At 41.7% G+C, this 21,993-nt stretch overlaps 1 protein-coding gene across 1 annotated transcript in view; it reads left to right on the top strand.

Annotated features, from left to right (window-relative positions):
• oxsr1b (oxidative stress responsive kinase 1b) overlaps positions 1-21,993 on the top strand; it is a 43,889-nt gene that overhangs the window by 14,419 nt on the left and 7,477 nt on the right. The window contains exons 3-12 of the mRNA XM_082545742.1: positions 736-844; positions 7,466-7,607; positions 14,720-14,775; positions 15,003-15,112; positions 15,479-15,580; positions 15,672-15,805; positions 16,106-16,154; positions 17,476-17,541; positions 17,620-17,742; positions 20,532-20,567. Coding sequence (XP_082401868.1) covers positions 736-844; positions 7,466-7,607; positions 14,720-14,775; positions 15,003-15,112; positions 15,479-15,580; positions 15,672-15,805; positions 16,106-16,154; positions 17,476-17,541; positions 17,620-17,742; positions 20,532-20,567 — 927 coding nt within the window. The remainder of the gene's footprint in view (positions 1-735; positions 845-7,465; positions 7,608-14,719; positions 14,776-15,002; positions 15,113-15,478; positions 15,581-15,671; positions 15,806-16,105; positions 16,155-17,475; positions 17,542-17,619; positions 17,743-20,531; positions 20,568-21,993) is intronic.

The raw sequence follows: 21,993 nt of genomic DNA, 5'->3' as shown, positions 1-21,993 counted from the left end.
TAATAAGAAATAAGTTGCGGTGGCTCTGCAGCTACAGGTTCATTCACTTGCCGAGCCTTCAAAACCTGCGTGAATCAGTGGTTCCACCCGCAAAGTCGGACAGATTTTATTCCTCTGAGGAAGCTTGTCTGTCCTCGAATGAATTTGGGACTGGTGCTGAAGTGATGGATTAGACCTCTGTGCCAGCATTACCTCAGCTCCCTTCTTTACACACACACACACACACACACACACACACACACACACACACACAGCTTTAAAGCTGTATAAAAGGCTGAGTACAGACTGCGTTGTCTTTTGTTTTTAATCTTTGCAGGGATGTGCATTACACTGACTGTGCCTGTGTCTCTTGTGAATACTGACATCATTAAAATTTTAAGGATCACGCTAAATTGAAAGAATAGCAGCAGCATCAATGTATTTGTCGTGACTGTTCAAGCTTTTCTCATCCTTTTTGGATGAAGTGAAGTTATTATAATTAGCTATTAGGCTCTATTTGTTTTGGTTTTGTTTTTGAGATGAAATCACAAGTAAGATGTATTGAGTCTTATGATAGCTCATTTTAGAGCTGACAACTCTGTTAAGAGCTCTAAAAATGTTTTTCTTGCTCTTCAAATCATCGGTATAGAACCTTTTGGCTCTGAAAATTTCAAGCCATTTTAATGAAGTGTGTGTGTGTGTGTGTGTGTGTGTGTTAGCAGATTAACATATATTTCATTTTTCTTCCTTTAACAGAAAGAGATTCAGGCCATGAGCCAGTGCCACCACCCCAACATTGTGTCTTATTACACCTCCTTTGTGGTAAAGGATGAGCTGTGGCTGGTTATGAAGCTGCTCAGTGGCGGTAAGTGATGCTCCCCCCCTTATTTATAATCTGTCAACACCTATCAATTTAAATATTTTGATTCCCCTCGGGCAATTATATGTAATCTTGTTCTAGAAAGAAATTACTGTCTGAGAGGAAGATGCAAAGGATCCATTTGTTTGTCCTGCCCACTTAAGTTATGTTATCGGGGTCCACAATTCTTTGGCAAGAGTGTGAGTGTTAGGAAAGCTGGGCTTCTTGCTGTCGGTGATGTTAACTGTGATTGTGGGGAATGTGACAACACTGATCCTCATTGTGTCCCCTGTGAGCTGCAGTTCTTTCCGGGCTTTAATTCAGTACAGTGCTGGAGCTAATGACAGAGCAGAGGTAATAACAACCCACAGGCTGGCGTCATGGCATCCATGTGGCAGTGCTGCAATTAACTAGTGAGAGGAGCGTGAAGAGGAGGCCACCATGGAAGAAGAAAACCTCAGAATACAACTGTTACATCTGGAACTGATTATATTGTTCAGGTTTAATTTCATCAACAACATGTATTTGGGCTTTTCCATCAGGGCTGTGAGGTAGTCGAGATTTTACCTTGGACCTTGCAGAGACAGAAAAGGCATCCAGAGAAATGTGTTTTCTGCCAAACTTTTGTCATCTATGAGAGTAATGAGAGTGATGGTGATTTGTTTACAGTGATGCAGAGACCACTCATCTGCCTCTTCAACCTGCTTTCCATCTCAAACACTTAGCTGTTCAAGCACAAATGTACACAAACACACTAACATACTAAACATTTACACTCCCTTGGTACTCCAGTCCCCCTGTGTAAACAGCGTCCCACTGTAACGGATAGTGCCCAGGTGGCGTGCTTGGCGCACTCAGATACTCGAGTCAGGAGTCCCTTGGCAGCCGTCTTGCAGCTGTGCCCAGAGCACTGTGCCCGCCAAGCGACGCTTAAGCAAACGGCCAGCTTCACAGCAGGAGCAGACACCACTCAAGATGGGCTCTCTCGTTCCCCTTATCCCAGTTTAACAGAAGGCCTTGATGTTGGGTTTTATTGTGCAGAGTAATTAAATGATGGCCATGGCGACGTCTGCCATGGAGACGGACCTGAAATGAGGTCAAGTGTATAGACCATCACTCCACAGGCAGAGCATACCAGCCCAGAGGAAGGCAAGCTTCTGTCTGCAGCTGCTGTGGCTTGATGGAGCGTAAGAAACCCTCCACCCTACAGCTCCACCCTGATTTCTTTCTTATGCTTCTGGAAGATAAACACTGGACATGTTTTGGATATTTTTTTAAAGACATTTTAAACAGTTTTTGGCTAAAAAGTCAAGTTCGTCAGGTGTCATTGCTAGTAGAGAAAAATGTTGTTTTACATACTGCAGCACCTATTCACACTTTCAGACATAATTTATGTTTTCTGAAACTATAACATTAAGAATAAGATGATTTCTGACTATTGTTTATGTTGACTAACACAAAAGGAACTCTAAACTGAGGGTACTTTTAGCTATGGAATAACTTGGTTACTTTAACTATCTTACAGTTAGAATTATAATGGTGTGAGACTGATAATACAGACAAATGTAATCAGCCTCTCAAGTGAGTCTCTTATCCTGCTGACAAACTCCACGGTCCCCTTCTTGGACTGCAGGTGGTGATTATAGTTTTTGTTCTCTGCAGCGTCAGGCAGCAGAGCCCATGAACCAGTTCTCCACCTGTGCAGTTTCTGATTAGTGCTGCCTGGCTGTCCGTACTAGTGCCCGACCACATTAACAGACACTAAAGTTTGTCTGACTACAGGAGAGGATGCTGTCTGAACAAGCAGCTGAATAATATTGAGGACCTCTTTGATAGGAGCTTGGCCAATAAGGCAATAACTTAAACCAGAAAGAGCTGGGCCTAGCTGGTTAGCTTAACTTTATTCATGTGTGTCTCTTAGGTAGGTGAAAATGAAAATGCAGAACATCTGGGACTGAATGCCTTTGGAAAATCTGTGTATGGGAAAAGGGTACTGGAAACTATAAGAGACCTGTTGAAGTGGACACTAATCTCAGTAAGTCGTCGAGATCATAGACGGTGATTTGGAGAATGTAAAAGGCAACGAGCACAGAAGCAGAAAAAATTAGATCACTAAAAGTAGTTTGTAAATTGAAGTCAGTTCTTAGAAACCTTTAGAACCTTTTGAATGCCAAGTGTCTGACTTGGCATGTTCAAGTGCCATTTAGGGGTTTTCTACTCCTAACTGGCAACACGCCTGAGGACTAGCATGTGCTACTGGGATAAGAGTGGCACGCTGTTAGCCACCTTTTGATAAGTAGTAAGTTGGTGATGATGCTTCTTTAGTATATGTGCCACAGTGTTGTAGATTTAATGTTCCCTTTAATGTATTTGAGGTCTAACCCTAACACGGGACGGATCTCTTATCTGACTCTCCCATTCAAGGCTTAACTTGCAGAGTTGAGTTTCAAAGTAGGTGCGCTGCAGGCATAGTTTTTCAGGAAATTCCTGTTCTGAATGTGACATGTGAAGGACTGTTTCATTACAGCGTCGCTTAAGCTGTCACTGACTCAACTCTCAACGAAGATACATCTTCGGAAACCCACAGGGATGGAGTGAGTCGTGCCAAAGCAAGAAAAGGAATGCGTTTCCAGATCAAACGGCAACTTTTCCCGGCCAACTGTACCTGCGCTGCTGCTGAGCTCAATGCACTGCCACCCAAAGTAGAGCCCGGCTGACAGCAGATATGATTGAATTCAGCACATGAAAAAGCTCTGCCGAGTTCGGAGCCGGTGGATTTCTCAGATCGTAGTGTGGTCCTCAGCTGCTGCTAAAAGCTGATGGGGAGCTTTTCGAGGCGTCTCCAGGTTCACGTAGAGAAGACTATGAAATCCAACCCTCCTAAAATTTTGCATCTTATTAAAGGTTTCTGACAGGCTTCTTTCAGTCTGAACCAGTAACCATATTTTTACACCACCCTTGCCTTGCTGCAACCCCTCCCATATGCTGTCGTCACTTTCTTCCTCCAACTTTACTTGGCTTTCCCCATTGGCCTTTAGCACAGTTGGCAACAGCTCTCACTTCCCCATACCCCTCCTCCCCCTTTTTTACTCTCTCATCCTCTCTAGATCTCAAAGTTCCTGCTCTGATCATAAGAATAGTCTGCAAAGGTGACGTTCATAGATAAAGCAGAGAAATGGAAAAGTGCTGCCGCTTAGTCACTAAAAATGTGCATGAATGTAATTGAAATAATTATTTTTGCAGTGTTTATATTCTCCACAGTGCACTCCACTGTGAAGGCTTAATTTATTCCATGTGATTTGTAAGAACTCGTCCTCTGGATTTCTAACCTATCAGGTGTCTTTCCCATGCAGAATGAACCTTTGGACTGTTAACCTGTCAGTCATTGTCAGTTTGCTAAAACAACCTAATGAGGCATGAAGAGTTCAATCAGATGAATCTGAAAGAGGCTGACAAGGCTGGCATTTAGTAATCCTCCAAAGCCTGCATCATGCTGTGTGTGTTTGCACTTGCGGGACCTTTTCCTCGGGCCACTTTAGTTTAAAAGAGACTTGTCAGCAGCCTTGCCAGGCAGTGGGATTCTTGCACAATTCATGAGATCACAATCACAAGAGATTCAATCTCTCCAGATTTCAAGCTATTCACTTGTAGCCAAGCAGTCAGTTACTCACCAAGCAGTGTTCCATGAGAAACTACTGGCCAACACCTGAAACATGCAGCTCTGAGCATGTTATAAGTGAGATATAATAGCTGGTTTGTCCAGTCACTTGCCAAGCAGTTCTGTGAACGTGCTTTCCTGCAAGAATCTTTTTTAAGGTGCAAGTTTTCTTTACAAAAACAGCAACAGTTGCCTAAAGAGATGCGATCAGCACGGACAGTCGCACAGACGGTGCTCGAGGCCCTTGCAACCGATCAGTTTAAAGTTAGCCCACTGTATGGAGTGATAGAGAACTCGTACAATCATCCAACCACCTGTCAAGTATTGTTTTGAATGTATGTGGTGGTTTTTCTTTCCTCTGTAAAAAACCATCAGGTACCATAGGAGATTATTGATATTTGACATCTTTAACAAATAAATTAGATCAGCTGAAGTAAATGGACCGCTACTTATAAATTGCTTTTCTACTGTAACTGCACTCAAAGCACTTTTTTACTACAGCCCAATCAAATGCACTCATCCTCATACAAGTGCTTTTTTAAATACTTAAGTGCTTTGTCTAACATTTGCACACACATTCGCACAGGGGGTAACCAGCTTGCCCAGGAATACTTCAACAAGCAGACTGGGGAATTGATCCTTTGGATTGGTAGACCCTCCCACTCTACCTACTGAGCCTCAACAGCCCTGTTAGTGGACTTTAGAGGTTCTGGTCGGTGTGTGTTCTGAAATAAAGACTTTTAGTAATGATCTTTTGATCTACCTCTTGGCAAGAAAGTGAAATACTACATTGCCTTATAATAAAGTGATGCTTTTATTTAATAGTATAAAGATCAAGTGGAGTCATGACTTTTCAAATTCTCTTGCGTAAAAAGCCTGTAAGGTCTGCCACATTAGCTTCATAATCATCCTATTATTCATCTGCTAGCTCATTTGGACTACATAACCCCTGATTTGGATTTGGCTCTGTTCACCTAGCCTCCTTTTCCGTAAAGCTTCCCTCATTGTCAGCTGTCACCTCTTTCCTTCTCTCCTCCATCGAGCCATTTCACATATGGAGATGGAAAACAGACTGAGCAGAAGCTCTGCAAGAGGAAGGAAACTATATACGAAGGAGGGGAGAAAAAATCAAACCGGCTGCCTTTTCTCAATGAGCTTCAAAGAGCCGTCACATCAGAGAAGCTGCACTCTTCTTTTACTCTCCCAGTTCACTCCTTCACATGCTCACGTACACACCTATTATTTCACACTCAAACACACATCTAGGATGCATTTCCTGCCGATCCTCATGTGTTTTTTTTCCTTGAATTTTCGTTGTTTCATTCCCTCAGCGCTGAATCACATTTTCTGCTTTGCACCGTCACTGCGCGATAAACCCGTTGAACTCATCGCCTCTCCCTCGCTCCCCTCTTCCTCTGCCTTTCTGTCTCTCTGTGTATGACTCTGTAATAACACTGTCTAGTCTCAGGTGGCCCATCATCCTCGGCTCCTCTGGGGTAATGCAGCGAGTGCTCAACTAAGTGCCGCAGGCGAAGACATCCTGAAATGATTGAGCAAATAAATATCTTTGCACCTCTAGTCTGGCATTGTTTGTTAAAACACAATCAATTTAACCTGGAATTGTCATGAGCCGTCGCCAGACCTTAAAGGGACCTTTTTCCAGCTTCTGTTTTAGAGTTGCAGGGACAGATGCACAGTGTGGCTGTGTGACGTTTGTGTCTCGCTGCAGCACAATAAAGGTTGTCAGGCAAGTGGCTTTCTTTTCGCTTCTCTGCTTTGTTACCACTCACCAGTGTCGCCCAATTTTCTGTCACACAGAATGCAAATAACTCGACCTCTTTTCAGAGAGGTATTTGGGTTTTTTTGTGTGTTTTTTCTTTTTTTATTTTGTGGAAAGCTGCACAAAGGAGCTTGTATACTGACAGCAGTCAGTTATAGCACTCTTTTATGTAACAGGAGCAAAGCAGTTGGAGACACAGTGACCTGTCTTTTTTGCTCTAATCAGGGCAGGTCAGTTAACACAGCTACTCTGGTTCTCCATTCACTGAAGACAAAAACAACTGTTTGACTCGTACCCTCAAATGATGACATATCCCCCCCCCCATGTGGATTTTGATCCATTTCCAATGCATTCACGTCAGGTTGTGCTTAGTTTTGTCCCCTTTCATATAAGATCAATAATCAAGACTCAAATCACTGAGCTGTGCTGAAATTGATCTTGAAATGTTCCGTAATTACTTGCATCTCTGAAAATATTCTCTGCATATTTTCTGCACATGCTGTACATATGGTGTTTACTTATTGTGATTTGCTGGCCTTTTTTCCAGCACCAATGTGGGGCCGTATTTAGTTGTACTGTTGTACAAAGTATGACTGTGCTATGGCAATAAATAGTTAAAGTTATAATGTGATACTTTACACTTTCATCAGAAATTCAAGCGTAGCTGCTGTTTTCTTATTTGATCTTAAAAATCCTAGCACAGTAGGGATTCTTCTAAAGGTTGGGCTTACCCTTTGGTTATTAATGTTCTGGCTTGTTCCAGTCTCCCTCCATTTCCCCATCTATTGTTTGTTTTGCCATTGCCAAATTAAAAGGTCATGGAGCTGTTTATGGTTAAAGTGCTCTATTTTAACAAAGCTGAATGATTTGTTTTTTCCTTTAATTAAATCAGTTTTACTGGAGCCGGGAGAAAGATCCTTGTGTACCCCAAAATCTAATTTGTCCAAACAATGTAAGATTATACTTTGAGTTATCTTGACTGAATGTCTGCCAATCCATGAGGAAGTATGTGTTTTCATAAAAAGGATTTGGTTTGGAGTAGACTTAACAAATGGTACACGCTGGCCTGCGGTGACTCTGGATCATCATTTACAACGAGAAACGATTTTTCTGACCAGTCTGAACATTGTTGAAAACTGATTGTTAGCAGTAAAGTAAAATGAAGAGTTGCAATGTTTTTGCTTTCCAGGCTCAGTGCTGGATGTGATCAAGCATATCATCTCACGAGGGGAGCACAAGACCGGCGTCCTGGATGAGGCCAGCATAGCCACAGTGTTGAGAGATGTTCTTGAGGGCCTGGAGTACCTACACAAGAACGGACAGATCCACAGGTAACCAGGCCTGTTGTGCTTGAGGGTTTATTGAGCAGAAACGCAGCCCCTGATATTCTCTCCTCTGTCGCTAATAGTGTCATGCTAATAATATGCCTGCTTTGCTACCCTAGGACATTATGTTTTTATGCTGGGCAGTTTGTATTTGTATTGAAGCATATGTGTGAATATGTGTGTAACTGCAACATTAAATCACATCATGCTGTCTGCATAGAAGAGATTCCTGTATAAATTTATGGTAGGCCACCAAAACTTGATGTTTTTGACATGCAGATTTAATTATTAGTCCTTAATATTAATGAATACATAAATCAAGCTCAGACGTCTTTCCTTAAAAGCCATGGTAATGGCTGCTCTTACTGGGCTCATTAAAGGTTTTTATAATGGACTATATCAATCACACATGTGTAGTAGAGCTGTTCTGGTTTAAGTTTCTTAAAGAAACAGAAAAACAAACGTAATAAAAAAACAGGCCTAAACTTTGACTTAAAGTATATTAATAAAATTTTAAACGGCCATAGCTGAATTTTGTGTGAGATGATTAAGGGGGTTAAAAATATTAATAAAAAAAAATTAAGGTTGTGCAAATCTGGTAATTGAACTCAATGAAGTCATTTCTCATAATATAACAATATTGCTAGAGCCTGCTATCCTCGTGCTTTGTTTTTGTTTTTTAAACCACAAGTGGCACAAGTTTATGCCCCTTCTCCATCATCATGGATTTCCAAGCTAATGGGCTGTTCAGAGTCTTTGTACACTGCACTGTCTGAGGTAGCTAGGAAGAGAAAACTTAAACTTGCAAATGCTAGTTCTGTTTCCATAAACACGCAGATGGTAACTGATCTCAGAGCATGCTAGTCTTCCCATCGATCTTCCATCAAAGACCAGAGGTTTATCCACAAGGGGCATGAATAAAGAACCAGAAAAAGCTGGTGACATCACAGCTTGCCCAGCTCCAGCCTTTGTAAATCGGACACTGCCATGAAAATGACACATGCTACAGATTCCAGTGGCTCATACTCAAATAGTTAAATTAATAGCCACCAACTGATATAAATACAGATATAAATATAAAAAAATATATTTATATCTACATTGATTAAATAGTTTGTTAAAGGTTGCAGCCACCTGCTGGTTGAACCTTCTGTTTTGAGGGGCAGCCAATCAGGAGAAAGTTTTCTAAGTATGGCATATGAGTTGAAATGGTTTCTTTCCCACAGGATAAACAGATATGCTACAATAAGGTCCAGTGCTTTAAGATAAAGAATCATTTTGAACTTGCTTGATTTTGTTTTAAGAAAATGATATGTTAGTGGTTTGTATCAGATTAGTCATCAGATGAGGCATTTGACTGCGCACTAGTAATGGACACATTCACTTCTGAAGGTCAGGGTCATTGTTATGTATATTGTGACGTGGCAATACTTCACCAGTGGGATGCAACAAATGGGGGGGGGGAAGCAGCAATGATTGCTTTGTGGCTTACCACTTAAGAATGATTGTGAATGAAAATCAGTCTGTTCAATTTAGATGTATCATCTTAGTTTAAAAACTGTGAAGGCGTAATCACTGTGTTTTTAATAGGTGCTGAAAAGCATCTGAAAGCAGACTCACAGCTTTCACAGGCTAATGATGATAAAGAGTTTCTCTATGAATATGCAAGTTAAATGTGTCAATGACAGATTTGCATGCCACAGGAAATACCAAAAGCTCCCCTTTAAGCCAGTTCAAGACCTAGCTAAGTCCCTGCACTCAGGCTGTTATAATGAACTCTAAGCCACCATAATATTTCCTACGTATGTAATATTCATTGCTCACTTATTCACACTCCTCTGTTCTCCCACCGGCATTCGCTTAGCCTTGGTCAGGCTACGTGCGTAAATAATGCATAGCTTTTTGCCATGGATAAGTGCTCAGCAGTAATCAGAGTAGAATGCCAATGAGAAACGGAGAGAGGCTTGTTCGACCATGAGCTCGGATGAGGAATGTATTGTCCACAGCTGTGTAGCTGAACTAATAGACAATGATATCATCAGCTCATTAAGCTGCTAATTAGAAAAATACTCTGTCATATAGAAACTACAGATGGAGGTAAAAGGACTTACAATAAACACTGTTTAAATTAATGTGTTAATTAAAAGAAAACTCCACCGCAGCGGTGCCTCTGCTGCAGGATGCAAGTGTCAACTTTCAGCATAATCTGACAGGGTTATCAGTCAGTGCCAGAGAGGGGAAAATGTTTTTGCCTTTTTTACTGGTGTCTGTTGGAAGGAGACAATATAGAATCGCGACTAGATCGTTAATCCTCCACGTCACTCCAGCCCTGGACTGCAAGGTGTGATTTGTGAGAATGAAAATGTAACGTAACTCCAGCGTTGAAAGTTCTTGACGTGAAGAGAGTAAAGGGTGACGAGTTGACGAGCGCTTGCTGATGTAAATATCCACATACGGCCCTGTTTTCACCCCGTGTAAGCTGGATCATATGAGTCGGAGCCTCGGGGCAGGGGTGAGGAAAGAGTCAAGGGGCTGAGGCTTTATGAGACAGGAGGGGAAAACAGAAAGTGTCACATGATACGTTCCATGCAGGCCAGGACTGCAGGAAAGCAATTAGAGTCTTACGACCTGAGCTGTGGGCTGAAGCGGAGACATTTATCACAAGACGGTGAATTGCTTCACCTTCTCATTCACAGCAGTCTGAAAAGTCCCTGATTCAAAGGTGACACTTGTCCTCTAATTTTAACAGCATTCAGTCACCAAACACATAAGAGAAGAATAAAACTTGTGCTTGACTTTTTTCCAAGTTGATTTGTTGGAGTTCAGTAGCTAAAGCCTCCTGGGCAGCAGCGATCTTACTGTTGTGGTGAGCTCTTGGTGTTACGCATCTCTTAAACTTCACTAATGAGGTACATGAGAGGGCTTTGCCGAGCAAATGACTCACTGCGTGGTTTGGGTATGATCAAGTCATGGTGGTCTCTGGTTTGATTTCAAATACAATGTGAAATTCAGGGATATGGAAACGGCAATTAAAGTGGATGCAGAAGAAAAATCATTTTGTTGGGATGATGGTATTCTGGAAAGAGGGGAGGATGGAAAAATCTGCAGAAGACCCACAAGGCACCTAATAAACCTTCTTTTTACTGCCCTGTTAGGGCCACTGTGTGCCTGGCACCGGGATGTAATGTCATAGGAGGTGACCTGGTGGAGATGCAAGGTGCACAGTCTGCCAGATGAGAATGATAAATCTTCTTGACAGTTTCATACCATGGCTGTTCCCACCTGACTATTGCCCGGCTATAATTTCAGCAGGTCATAAATGTGAAAACACCACATGTATCTTGTTCACCATTTAGTATCTTTTGCTCAGATAACACCTTTTAAATTCTGGAAACATTTTAGAATTTGGTTACACTGCATATAAGGGGGCGAAACACTCTACTGAACATATGTCTCGATAACTCTAAGAGTTCATTTTTTTTTCTCTTTAAATTTACTCCCCCCACCCCATATCTGCTCCAGTATTTCTTTGAACTTGCATGGTGCATTGTGTCACCAGCTCCTCTCTCCTCCTCCTCCTCCTTTTCCTTTCCTGTGAATCTTAATGACTGGCCACACTCTGCAGCCCCTTTTCTCAGAGCATCACAATCTACTGCAGTGAACCACAGCCTACACAATTCCTGAATGAATGCAGGAGGTTCAATTAGATCGTCTTCATCACGCTTTGTGAATGATGGAGAGCTTCACGTGTTTTTCTTTCACAGCAGAGCGTGTTATAAGTGAAAATCCTCATACAAAATTATTTTCGAGGGATTATTTGTTTTCGGTCAATTTCAACACGCTGAACAGGAGCATGTCACGACTGCAGTGGTGATGATGATGTCATATATGGAAATGTAGATGCTGAAGTCACTCTGAGGACATGAGAGAATCATTGCTAACATTACGGTTTCTTTATAAAAGAAGCATTAAAGTTAGGACTGATGTACCTTGAAAAGAAGCTGTTTTGAGAAACAAAGAGTATTTGTCCATTGGTATCAATACATCAACAGTGTTTTTTTTGTTTCATTTTTTCCCCTGTTTGAAATACCTAAGCAGCTGTATAATATTACAGTCACACAAGGAAAAACAGTGGTTAGTGGTTGGAGAGCTAAATTATTGCAATCATGTGTAATAAACGTGCAGTCTCCTTGCCTTTTGAAATTGTTGCTTTGAAGACAGGGACCAGGTCTGCGATCAGTAACGGTCAGTTGTTGTCTTCAAAGTGACTTTGGTGCATCAATACTGCGATAAACTGGCACTAACACTGACTCAATCTGCTCTTAATTTGCAGTTGAATGTGTTGAAATTGGGAAATTACATGCAATCTGTTTGTGATTAACTATGATAAATTGCAAATTTGTTGTTGTCTGCATGCAGAGAAATCCACATTAACTCCTTACATTCAACCAGAACCTCACAGATTTAAGACAAATTCAAAAATTCTGCAAAATGACATTGCATGGCAAGGCATGGTTGCCCTTGTTTTTATGTAATAACTGGTTGCCACCTGGTTTTATTGAGTCGAGTCCCCTGTTGTAAAGAGACACAATGCAGACGAGTTTGATTCACTGGGACATAATGACTCAGATTGCAACTTCTTGCGGCCCTCAAGTACTTCTTTAAAATTTTCCAATCCTCCAATTTTGAATCCTGATAACTTTTTTCCCTTGTTGCCTCCAGCAGGTTGAAATTTTAATGTCCAGTGAAATGTCAAAACAGTTAGGCGACGTTAATGGCTACATATAATTTAATGTCACGTGGAAAGAACCATTTAAAAAAAAAAACTGCTTAAAAACCCACCTTATTTTAATATAAGGAAGTACAAATATAGTTTTTGAACTAAACACCTCTGTTTTGCTTCTTAGGTCAGTCCTGTCTGCTTTAGCTGTAGTCTGTTTTTTAACTCAGATTAGCAAATGTAGCATGCCAATGCAACAGTCAGCATTGCTAGCACCAACATATTTGACTTGTAGCTGTGAACATGTTAGCTTACCAGTGTTTGTATTTTGCTCAGAAGACTATTGTGCCCAAACTACTGGCTGTACACTCTTAGGCTTAGACTTTAATACTAAAAAGAACCTACTAAGATGGCTAGAATAAATGCTGAATCACAAGCATGAAAAGACACGACTGGACCTTCAGAGAAAGACGGTGACTGTGCAAATGAGGAGAGGTAATCTGAGGATACCTCCAAACCTTCCTTTTAGCTTAGTTGGTCCACTCAGCACCACCTTTCCAGTCCTGTTTTAAATAGCAACATCTAACTATCAGACGTAAAATATTCCTATCCTAATTTCTGAAGTAAAAATGGTCGTCTAAGAAAAAGTAACAAGTGCGGGGAACTATGAGATACTGTGACCTGATGTCACCGAGCTGTTATGTCAGGGCGGCGAAGTGACAGCGGGACAAGCTGGAGAACCACGAGCTCAGACACTTGTATGACAGAAGACATTTCTAACAGTCTGTCTCAAAGCCAGTAGCAAACGCTGTCATGTTCACTTCTCATCCACCCTTTCTGTTCCTCTGCATCTGTGTCCCTACAGTGACTGTTACATAATTGGGCTCCCCTAGATATAAATTCACATTAAAGTATTGAGCACAATCAGCTCTTTCTGCCTCAGCTGTAGCTTAGAGAAGACATTGGTGCAACCAGCATGCTTAGTATCCCAGCCTGCTTCTCGAGAGCTGTTTAATCCATAAAGTCATTTAGCCCTGAAGTAGGGATCCCCATCTTTAACATTCCTAATGTCCTAATATTGTCACGTTCGCTGCCTTCCTTCCCTCTGGTACTCAGCATTTACCCACTCCCTGTCACTACAACATCTTTTGGCTGTGTGGTGTTTTCAGTGAAGCACTCTCACTGAAAGTGGCCTCTACACTCAAGTATTCATCAGCATTTGAACCAAAAATCTAAAGCGTGGCCTACAAACTCTTGGCTCCCTTATGCATGCTTTCTTGGGTAAAACTGTGCACCGAGCTTGTAGCTGCAGGAGAAAAGGCCTGAAGCCAAACTGCCTTCTCTAGTTCCTTGAGTAGTTTTTGATAAACTGGAACCTCTGGACAAATCGGAAAATCTAAAGGTGTAAACGTGCTTCAGCACTCGTGTTGTCTGACTATCTTTCATCAAGAATCATAAGAATCTGTGCAAACACCACATTTCTCTCTGCAGCATTTTCCCCTCCACATATTTGGTATTTGGCTTGTTCTTTTACAGTCTTTCTGGATTGAATTATATTCCTAATTAAGTGGTGAAGAGAGCCTTTGTTTCTTGGAAGCTGTGTCATTCTCATCTCAAACACTGTGCTCTGAAGCCTATTCTATTTTTACATTCATTCAGATGCATTTTAGTTTGCAGGCTGGATCCTACAGCATTCGATTTCCAGGCTTTTTACTGCACTGCCTCCATCTGGTAGCAACATAAACTGCTCCGTGACTCCGATTCTGTCTCCTTTGAATCGTTTGTCTGCTTGCCGATGCAATTTAAAGTGCAGTCTTGGGGTGATTTCTGGAAAGCAAATCTTTCGGGTGTAGTAATCTGTACTTGGCATTCTGTGAGCTTTTAGTGTTACAGTGTTAAAATGTACATTGATTTCCTGAGAGGCTGGACAGCACAGAGCACTAGCTGTGGTCCTCAGTGACACTGCTGCTATCCTTTATTTATTTTTATTTATTTTTTTTATATCCTCGCCTTTCGCTTGACCCTTCGTCATTATCTCTGTTGCTATGACAACTCTGTGTCTGGCTGGTGAGGTGGCAGTATTCGTTCTGTGTGGCAGACAGGCAGTCAGGCAGCCGTCCCTGCTGAATCCTCTTATCGCCACCAGGGGAGGCTGAGCAGGGATGAACAAATTAACCACAGACTGTGTCTGTAATGAAGTCTCTCAACAAAAGAAATGGTGCTAAAATTATAAGAGCTAGTTGCTTGATGATGCCTCCTACAAATTGTAAGTGCTTTTGAACTGAAAGAATTCCTCAATACTCAAATTATTCAGACTTTAAATGTCTTTGCATTTTTGATGTGACAGCTGTGTGAGAAATGTTCGTTTCATATACAAATTCTTGTCTTGTCTTCGCAGAGATCTTAAGGCTGGAAACATTCTCCTCGGGGATGATGGTTCAGTGCAGATTGCAGGTATTTACCCAGAAGGCAACAGCGCCTTTCCTCTGCTGTCATTAGTGATTGGAGTTAATGTGCCGCAGCCTCATTTATTGCTCCCCCGTTCGACATCTGAATGTTTCTCGGTGTATTTATGCACATGAGCTGCAGTCTGTGGAGGGAAACGCGCTCTCTCGACAATAACATTATTGACTCGCTGCTTTGGGCTATTTGTCTGTTTGTCTCACTTTCTTTTCATTCAGACTTTGGCGTCAGTGCCTTTCTAGCCACGGGAGGTGACATCACTCGAAATAAAGTGCGCAAGACTTTCGTGGGAACGCCATGCTGGATGGCCCCAGAGGTCATGGAGCAGGTCAGTCCTCGTCTAGGAAGGAAGTAGCCGAGTTTCTTGGAGGCACAAACGGCCAATTGCAAAGCAGATATTTTTGTTTTGACCTAATTTTAGACCGTTTTAGAAATCTGCCATTCTGCTGCACCATCACCAGTAAGGCAGGAGGAATTAAACTAGCAGATTATTATTATTATTATTATTATTATTATTATTATTATTATTATTATTATTATTATTAAACAGTCTTATCTTGCATTTTATTTTATTTTATTTTTTTTTTATTTTTTTTTCTAACTAGCTGGAGCTAGTGAGGAGTCTGATGTATCTTTTGACTTGAATGAGGTGATGCGGTACAAAGTTGTAAATCACTGTGTCTTTCTTGAACAGGTGAGGGGTTATGATTTCAAAGCAGATATTTGGAGTTTTGGGATCACGGCCATTGAGCTCGCTTCAGGAGCTGCACCTTATCACAAATACCCACCGATGAAGGTACAGTTTAATATGCCTAACAAGCTAGATTATTACTATTTTACCGTAACGATGAATAGACGTGAGTCAAAGTCTTTCTCGTGTCTTTTAGGTCTTAATGCTGACACTGCAGAATGACCCTCCAAGTCTGGAGACCGGCATCACAGATAAGGAGATGGTAAAGAAATACGGCAAATCCTTCAGGAAGATGATCTCACTGTGTCTACAGAAAGACCCTGAGAAAAGGTGCTTTTATTATAATTTACTTGTATACATTTCTTTTTTAATCAAATGCAATTTTTGCTCATCTGCGGTAATTACAAAATTGATTTACAGTCTGTCAGTTTACACTGAGTAGAGCGGATTTACATGTGAAACAAAGCAACCTGTTACTGGAGTCATACTGAGCAGACTTGTTGTTCCAGCGACATTGTTTCACTAGATAAAAAACCTAGTTGTACAACATTTACAAATTTATTATTGGCAGCCGCAAAGCCGAATCAGTCAGGTTAACAGAACTAATTCAGTGTCGCTGTTCTTTTTCAGGCCAACATCATCAGAGTTGTTGAAGCATAAATTCTTTCAGAAGGCAAAGGTAGGTGTTTGAGCTGCCTCCACAACTTAGACCGAATCTTTTGCACAGTGAGTCAGCAGCATCTCTGCTTCAGGCAGCTCTCGAGGCGGTTGATGAGTAAAGGTCTGTGTCCGCTCTAGTGTTTGTGTGTGAATGGCCTCAGCTCAGACTGTGCTGTTCATGACTGGATGGATTGTTTGTTGCTCGCAAAGTTTTCAGTTGATAGAAGCAGGGGGTGTAATTGATGAGTCACAAGATGAAAATAAACCAATAACAGTTTGTGCACTTTGTGTACTTTTTCAACTTGTCAGTGTGTCTGACCCAAGCTGAGATCATTGCAGCCTTACTCTTATTATTGTTATGTTTCTAACAAAGGCAGGGATAAGCGGTCTAACGCCAGTGTATGGCTGCTCAGTACCCAAGCAGCTGGAACAACCAGAATGCTGGCTCAGCAAGTCACACAGCCCAAATACAACCTGGTTGGTTTTCTAGCTGTGATCCCTGTTCGCTGTAATTACTACAGTACCGTGAGTGGACAGAAGAGGGCAGACTTTGTCAGTCTTTTATAGCTGGTGTGCTGTTGAGCATGCAGGAACTACTTTTAAACAGCCATTTATGAATTTCTTTTCTGTTCATCTTGTTAAATGTTATTTGTTGTTATCTTGCAAACAAGAATACTTAACAAACGTGCTGTAACTTCAGTCATCAGTAAGGCATCTTATTGATTGAGGCTTAGTATGAGATTTAAAAAGACTGACTTGACTCTCAGAGTGAGACTTTGATAACTTGGCAGCAAAACGTTGCCCAGTAGAAGTCTTGAACTCATCGATGTAAAATTAGAGGCCCTTATTTTGATGACCTCAGTGGACTCGTGTGCCATGTTACACCGCACTAGTAGGCGGTTGAATCTCCTTTTGCCACCAAAACTTACTCAGTTCTTTGCAGCGTAGATTCAATAAGACAAGAAGCAGTTTAAGAGGTGTACTTAATAAAGTGTGCATATATGATTCAAATCTAGGTCAAGCTGTCATGTTTAAAGTAAAGTAACTGCCCTTTCATGTGCAGTCTGTAACCATGTCAGAAAGACGGTGGATACTTCCCAGCTTTGAATGCACAGTTGTCTTAGTGATACCTCTGGAGTACCTAATGAATTGACCAGTGAGTGTATACAAGGTCATTGGATCCAAGTGTTGCATGTTTTTAAGACGGGTGTGAAAGATTTTGAATTCAGTCCTAAATTTGACCAGAAGTCAGACCGACCAATGATAAGCTTCCGTTTGTCCTCGTCAAACATGTTTGAATAAATACAAATGTTGATGATGGTTTCTTTCTCTCCTGGCAGACACACGAGTATTTACACGAGAAGTTGCTTCAGAGGGCGCCGACAATAACGGAGAGGTCAAAAAGGGTAAGGCAGCAAAGCTTTAAACCCGCTTCTCTACTGCTATGAAGATCAGCTCAGATGTGTTACATGTGAATGCATCAGGTACGTCGAGTGCCAGGCTCCAGCGGTCGGCTGCATAAAACAGAGGACGGCGAATGGGAATGGAGCGATGACGAGCTCGATGAAGAGAGCGAAGAAGGCAAAGCAGCTGCTGCAGCCATACGGGTAAATGGAACTTCCTCCTTTTTTTTTTCCCCTCACATGCACATATTAACACTTTAGCTGTAGTCCACGTGTTGTGTTGTGTCCTTTGATCACTGTGCTCTGTTTAAATTGTCATTCTGTGCAGTAGCATGTTTGTCCATGTGTCTCACCTATATGTGTGTGTGTGTGTGTGTGTGTGTGTGTTCTGTCTGATGGCCAAGGAGCAGCAGGTGAAGCCTGTTAGTGCCCCCAGGCGACAAGTGCGCTTCTCCTACCCTCTCGAGCTGCCTGCACCCAGGGTTGTTCACTTGCCACCCTAATACAGATGGCATTCCCCTAACAAGGAAGGACTCTCACATGTTAGCTGGGTTAAGCCTGATGAGGGGAAAAAAAGCTGGATTATAAAGTTTATCTTTAGAGCTGTGATGAAACCGATTAGCAGGTCTCGTTTGAATAGAAAAACAAATCTGCACATAAATAAGCTGTTATCCTTGAGATAATGCTTGGTTTGTTTTTAGCTTTCTGTAACTTTACACCAGTAATTAGCAGACTGCAGGAAAACTTTACTGCTTTGTTTCTGAGCTGAAATCTGGACGTGCTGTAGATCATATGTTTGTAGAATTTGACCCACAAGTCATTCTCATCAGAATCTATTAGTCAGGATTGCAGGTCTGTCTTTAAACAGGGGAAAAAGATATATATTTCACAGGGGAGGAAACCAACTGTAGCTCTCACAGAAGTGTTAGATTTTAATTGGATTCAGAATATCAGTAGCGCTTTGCTTTTGGAGAGCATTATTTAAATCAAAGGCGTGAGAGTTACTATTCCTGGAAGCCATCTGTATTTTTAATCTGTCTTTTTAAAGTAACTTTCTTTTGTAATTTCTACTGACCAAATCACATTTAATTAAAACAAGGCAGGTAACTTATTAGCCGTGAAAACGATCATTAAGTGCACTAATAACCATCAAGGGAATAAAACAGTGTCTACTCCTTTCTCGCTGCTTTGTAATTGGCTGCTTGATGGCAAACTGAACTTTCACTGGCTCTAAAGCTCTAAAGCTCGTTATATCTACAGACTCCATGAATTGGGGGTCAGTTATTTAAACTCTGCATATTTTTAATACCAACCTGAAAAACTCCTCTCCACAGCGATGTAATTAAAGATTGTTTGTGCTGTGCAGAGTGGCTTTGTGTGAGTCCGAACACAGAGCAAATGTGATTTCTGGCATCAGTCCAGTCCTTATCATGTCCTCCCAGTGAAGTCTGTTTGTCTTCATTTGGTCTGCAAGGCTTTTGTTTATTGCCACATATTTTTTGGAGTTGGATTAAATATGAGGTTTTCCCCTTTATTATTCACAGGTATGCAGTTTGACTTTTAAAAACGTTTTTTTTAAATTAACTTATTCCGCTTCTCTGCTTTGCAAACACTAAAAAATATAACTGTGAAATATGTTACCACTCGTTTATACCTCAGTCATGTTTCAGTTTAATTTCATGAGGTTTATAGTGATGATGTAATCTTTCTGGGAAATTAAGCTGAGAGGATTTCTGTGGATAACACAGGTACAAATTAATTTATTGCTGGGTGTAGCTGTAATACAAACCGAGATAGCAAAGTGTGGACAAACTTGCCCGAATCCAGACTTTAAATCACTCTGCTCCACTGAGTGGACTGAAAGTTTTTTGTTTGTCTGGTTCAGGCAAAACGGCAGTTTCTAGGTTTAATAAGGAGTGACGGGGAAAATCAAATCCACTCTTCAGTGTCAGACTTGAGGAGTCAATAGAAGTGAGACAGAATACGTGTGTGAATGAGAAGGAGTCAGTGAAGCTGCAAGGAACAGAGAGAGAATACCTGGGATCAACAAGAGACGAGTGTCACGGGTGATTTGTGACAGACAGACAGACAGCAAGAGTGAAAGGGAAGGTTTACAAGATGGTAGTGAGACCTGCTATGATATGTGATTTGGAGGCAGTAGCACTGACAAAAAGACAGGGGGCAGAGCTGGGAGCAACCGGGATGGGCAGAATTAGAAATTAGTACATCAGAGGGATGGCTCAGGTTGAGATGAGAAGTTGGAGAGGCAAGGCTGAGATGGTTTGATGTGTGCAGAGGAGGGATAGTGGATATGCTGGACATTGCATTGGTTTTCGAAAAGAGGAAGACGACATAAGATTACAGGATGTAGTGAAAGAGGACATGCAGAAGCTTGGTGTGACGGAGGAAGATGCTAGGGATAGGGTGAGATGGAGGCAGATGTGGCAACCCCTAATGGAAGTAGACGAAAGACGACAAGCGTCAAACTGAGGAAGGATACTGAGTGCAAGGAGTTAAAAATTCTGTGTGATAGGAGGGAGGTTGATGGGTTTCTGTTAGCTTACCTAGAAAACAGAAAAGGCTGTTTTCAGTATGTCTGAGATGGGATTAAAAGTCCTACAACTCATTCCCAAAACCTTGCCTGACTAAAATTTGAACCCACCCTCTCCTTCAGTGTAGTCACTGTTGCTGTTAGAAGTTCTGCTTACTGAAACCAGATAAATCAGCCCTTTTAGCATCAGCCACAATTAGCAAGTATTGTTAGCACTGGTTATTGCTTTTCCCAGTCTAATGATATCTTAAGAAAGTTATAATTAACTGTGCGGACACAAAGGAGGAAAGTAAACGAGTGAGCCTTTTTAATGAGTTTACTTCTTTTGCTTCCAGTGTGATTATTTGCATCCATGTGTGCTTTTATTCTTTTTAATTAATTTAACTCCATCTTGATGAAGTTGTCATCCTGACTGTTGCTTTCTTTTGTCTATTTTTAACAGTCACCAAGAGTGAAGGAGGGATCACAGAATTCGGAGGTGAGTTTAACCATTTTACAGACTCTTTAAATGACCGTAACTCTGTTACCATTTGTGCCGGAGACACAATTCTAACGGTTTCAGAAAGAAGAGAAAGACAAGCTTTTTAAGGATATTCACTGTATCATGTTAGCTGTTACGTTCCCCTGAGGGGTCTAGGCAGGGAGGGGGAAGTAACAAAAGTGACCGGGTCAGAAAAAGGAGTCAAGGAGGCAAAAGGGTTAAATTAAAGAGTTTTATTAAAATAGCTCAACTAAAAGAGACTGACAAGCCGCTATCACCATTTAAGAAAACAAACGAAACTCAAATGTTCGTCAAGAAAGTCAAAAAGAGTGCAGCTCACAAGCTGCAAACACAGACACGCAGCTCACTAGCTGAAAACCACACTAATGGCACTCTGGCCCAGAGCTCACCTTTCCCTGGGCTTAAATCTCCTTAATTACTGACGTGAGTCAGCTGTGTAAAAGGGAAAGGTGGCACCTCAGGCAGAAGAGGTAGTGTGACACGCCCACACAGGCACCTTCAGGAGGAGAGAGGCCCTGCTAGGGCCGTAACACCCCCTCCCATAAATACAAACCCATGGTTTGTCAAATTACGATAACCAAAACAACTAATCAAGTCCGTAACCGTCGCATCAACAAATTGCAGGCTTTCCACCTACCAAACCCCATAGCAACGGTTAGGCATTTCCTGCGGCAGCTGCCAATCCCATCTCAGTGGGTTCACAACATTGCTAGAGAGTGGCCCCAGACCCTTGAAAGAGTGTCCCATGTGATAGCCAGGGCTTCAAACCATCACATGTGGAGAACCCAGCAGGCAGCTAGCAGGCTTTACTGGAACACAGACATGATTGTTAGCAAGGGGTGCAGGTCTGAGTGGTGGTTTTAAACATGAACTTTCTCCCCGCAAATCATTTTGAGGACCGGAGAAATGGTCAACCAGCGGCAGCTCAGGGTTAATTGACCCCTTACACTGACCACAGGAGCCCCTTACACAACTATGCCCCAAGTGTGGTCCTTTGCTGGGCCTGACAACCTTGTTAGTTTGAGAACCATGAGTGACTGTTTTCAAATCAGGCCTTCTTCCCTTTCGATACGCTTTCCGCTTAAGTTTCACACAACCAGCAACCACATGGCCAGGCTTGTGGCAGAAGAAACACAGTTTTGCTTTGGAACTTGAAACCACCACTTTTTCAGCCTCGTTAGCTGGCTCCCTCCTAGCTCTCCAAGATGTATTGTAGTGAGAAGGGATGTCACATTCTACAGCATTTGTTTTATGAGTTGGGGTAAACTCATCGGCCAGTATGGCAGCCTGCTGTAAAGTGGAAACCCTCTGTTCACTTAAATAAAGAGCAATACACTCAGGAACAGAGTTTTTAAAATCCTCCACAAGCATGAGCTCACGTAACGACCCCAAACTGTTAACC

Source organism: Aulonocara stuartgranti, assembly GCF_965226115.1.
Source record: "Aulonocara stuartgranti genome assembly, chromosome: 9".
Lineage (NCBI taxonomy): Eukaryota > Metazoa > Chordata > Actinopteri > Cichliformes > Cichlidae > Aulonocara > Aulonocara stuartgranti.
Note: the sequence above shows the minus strand (reverse complement) of the source record. Positions and strands in the feature narration are given on the sequence as shown.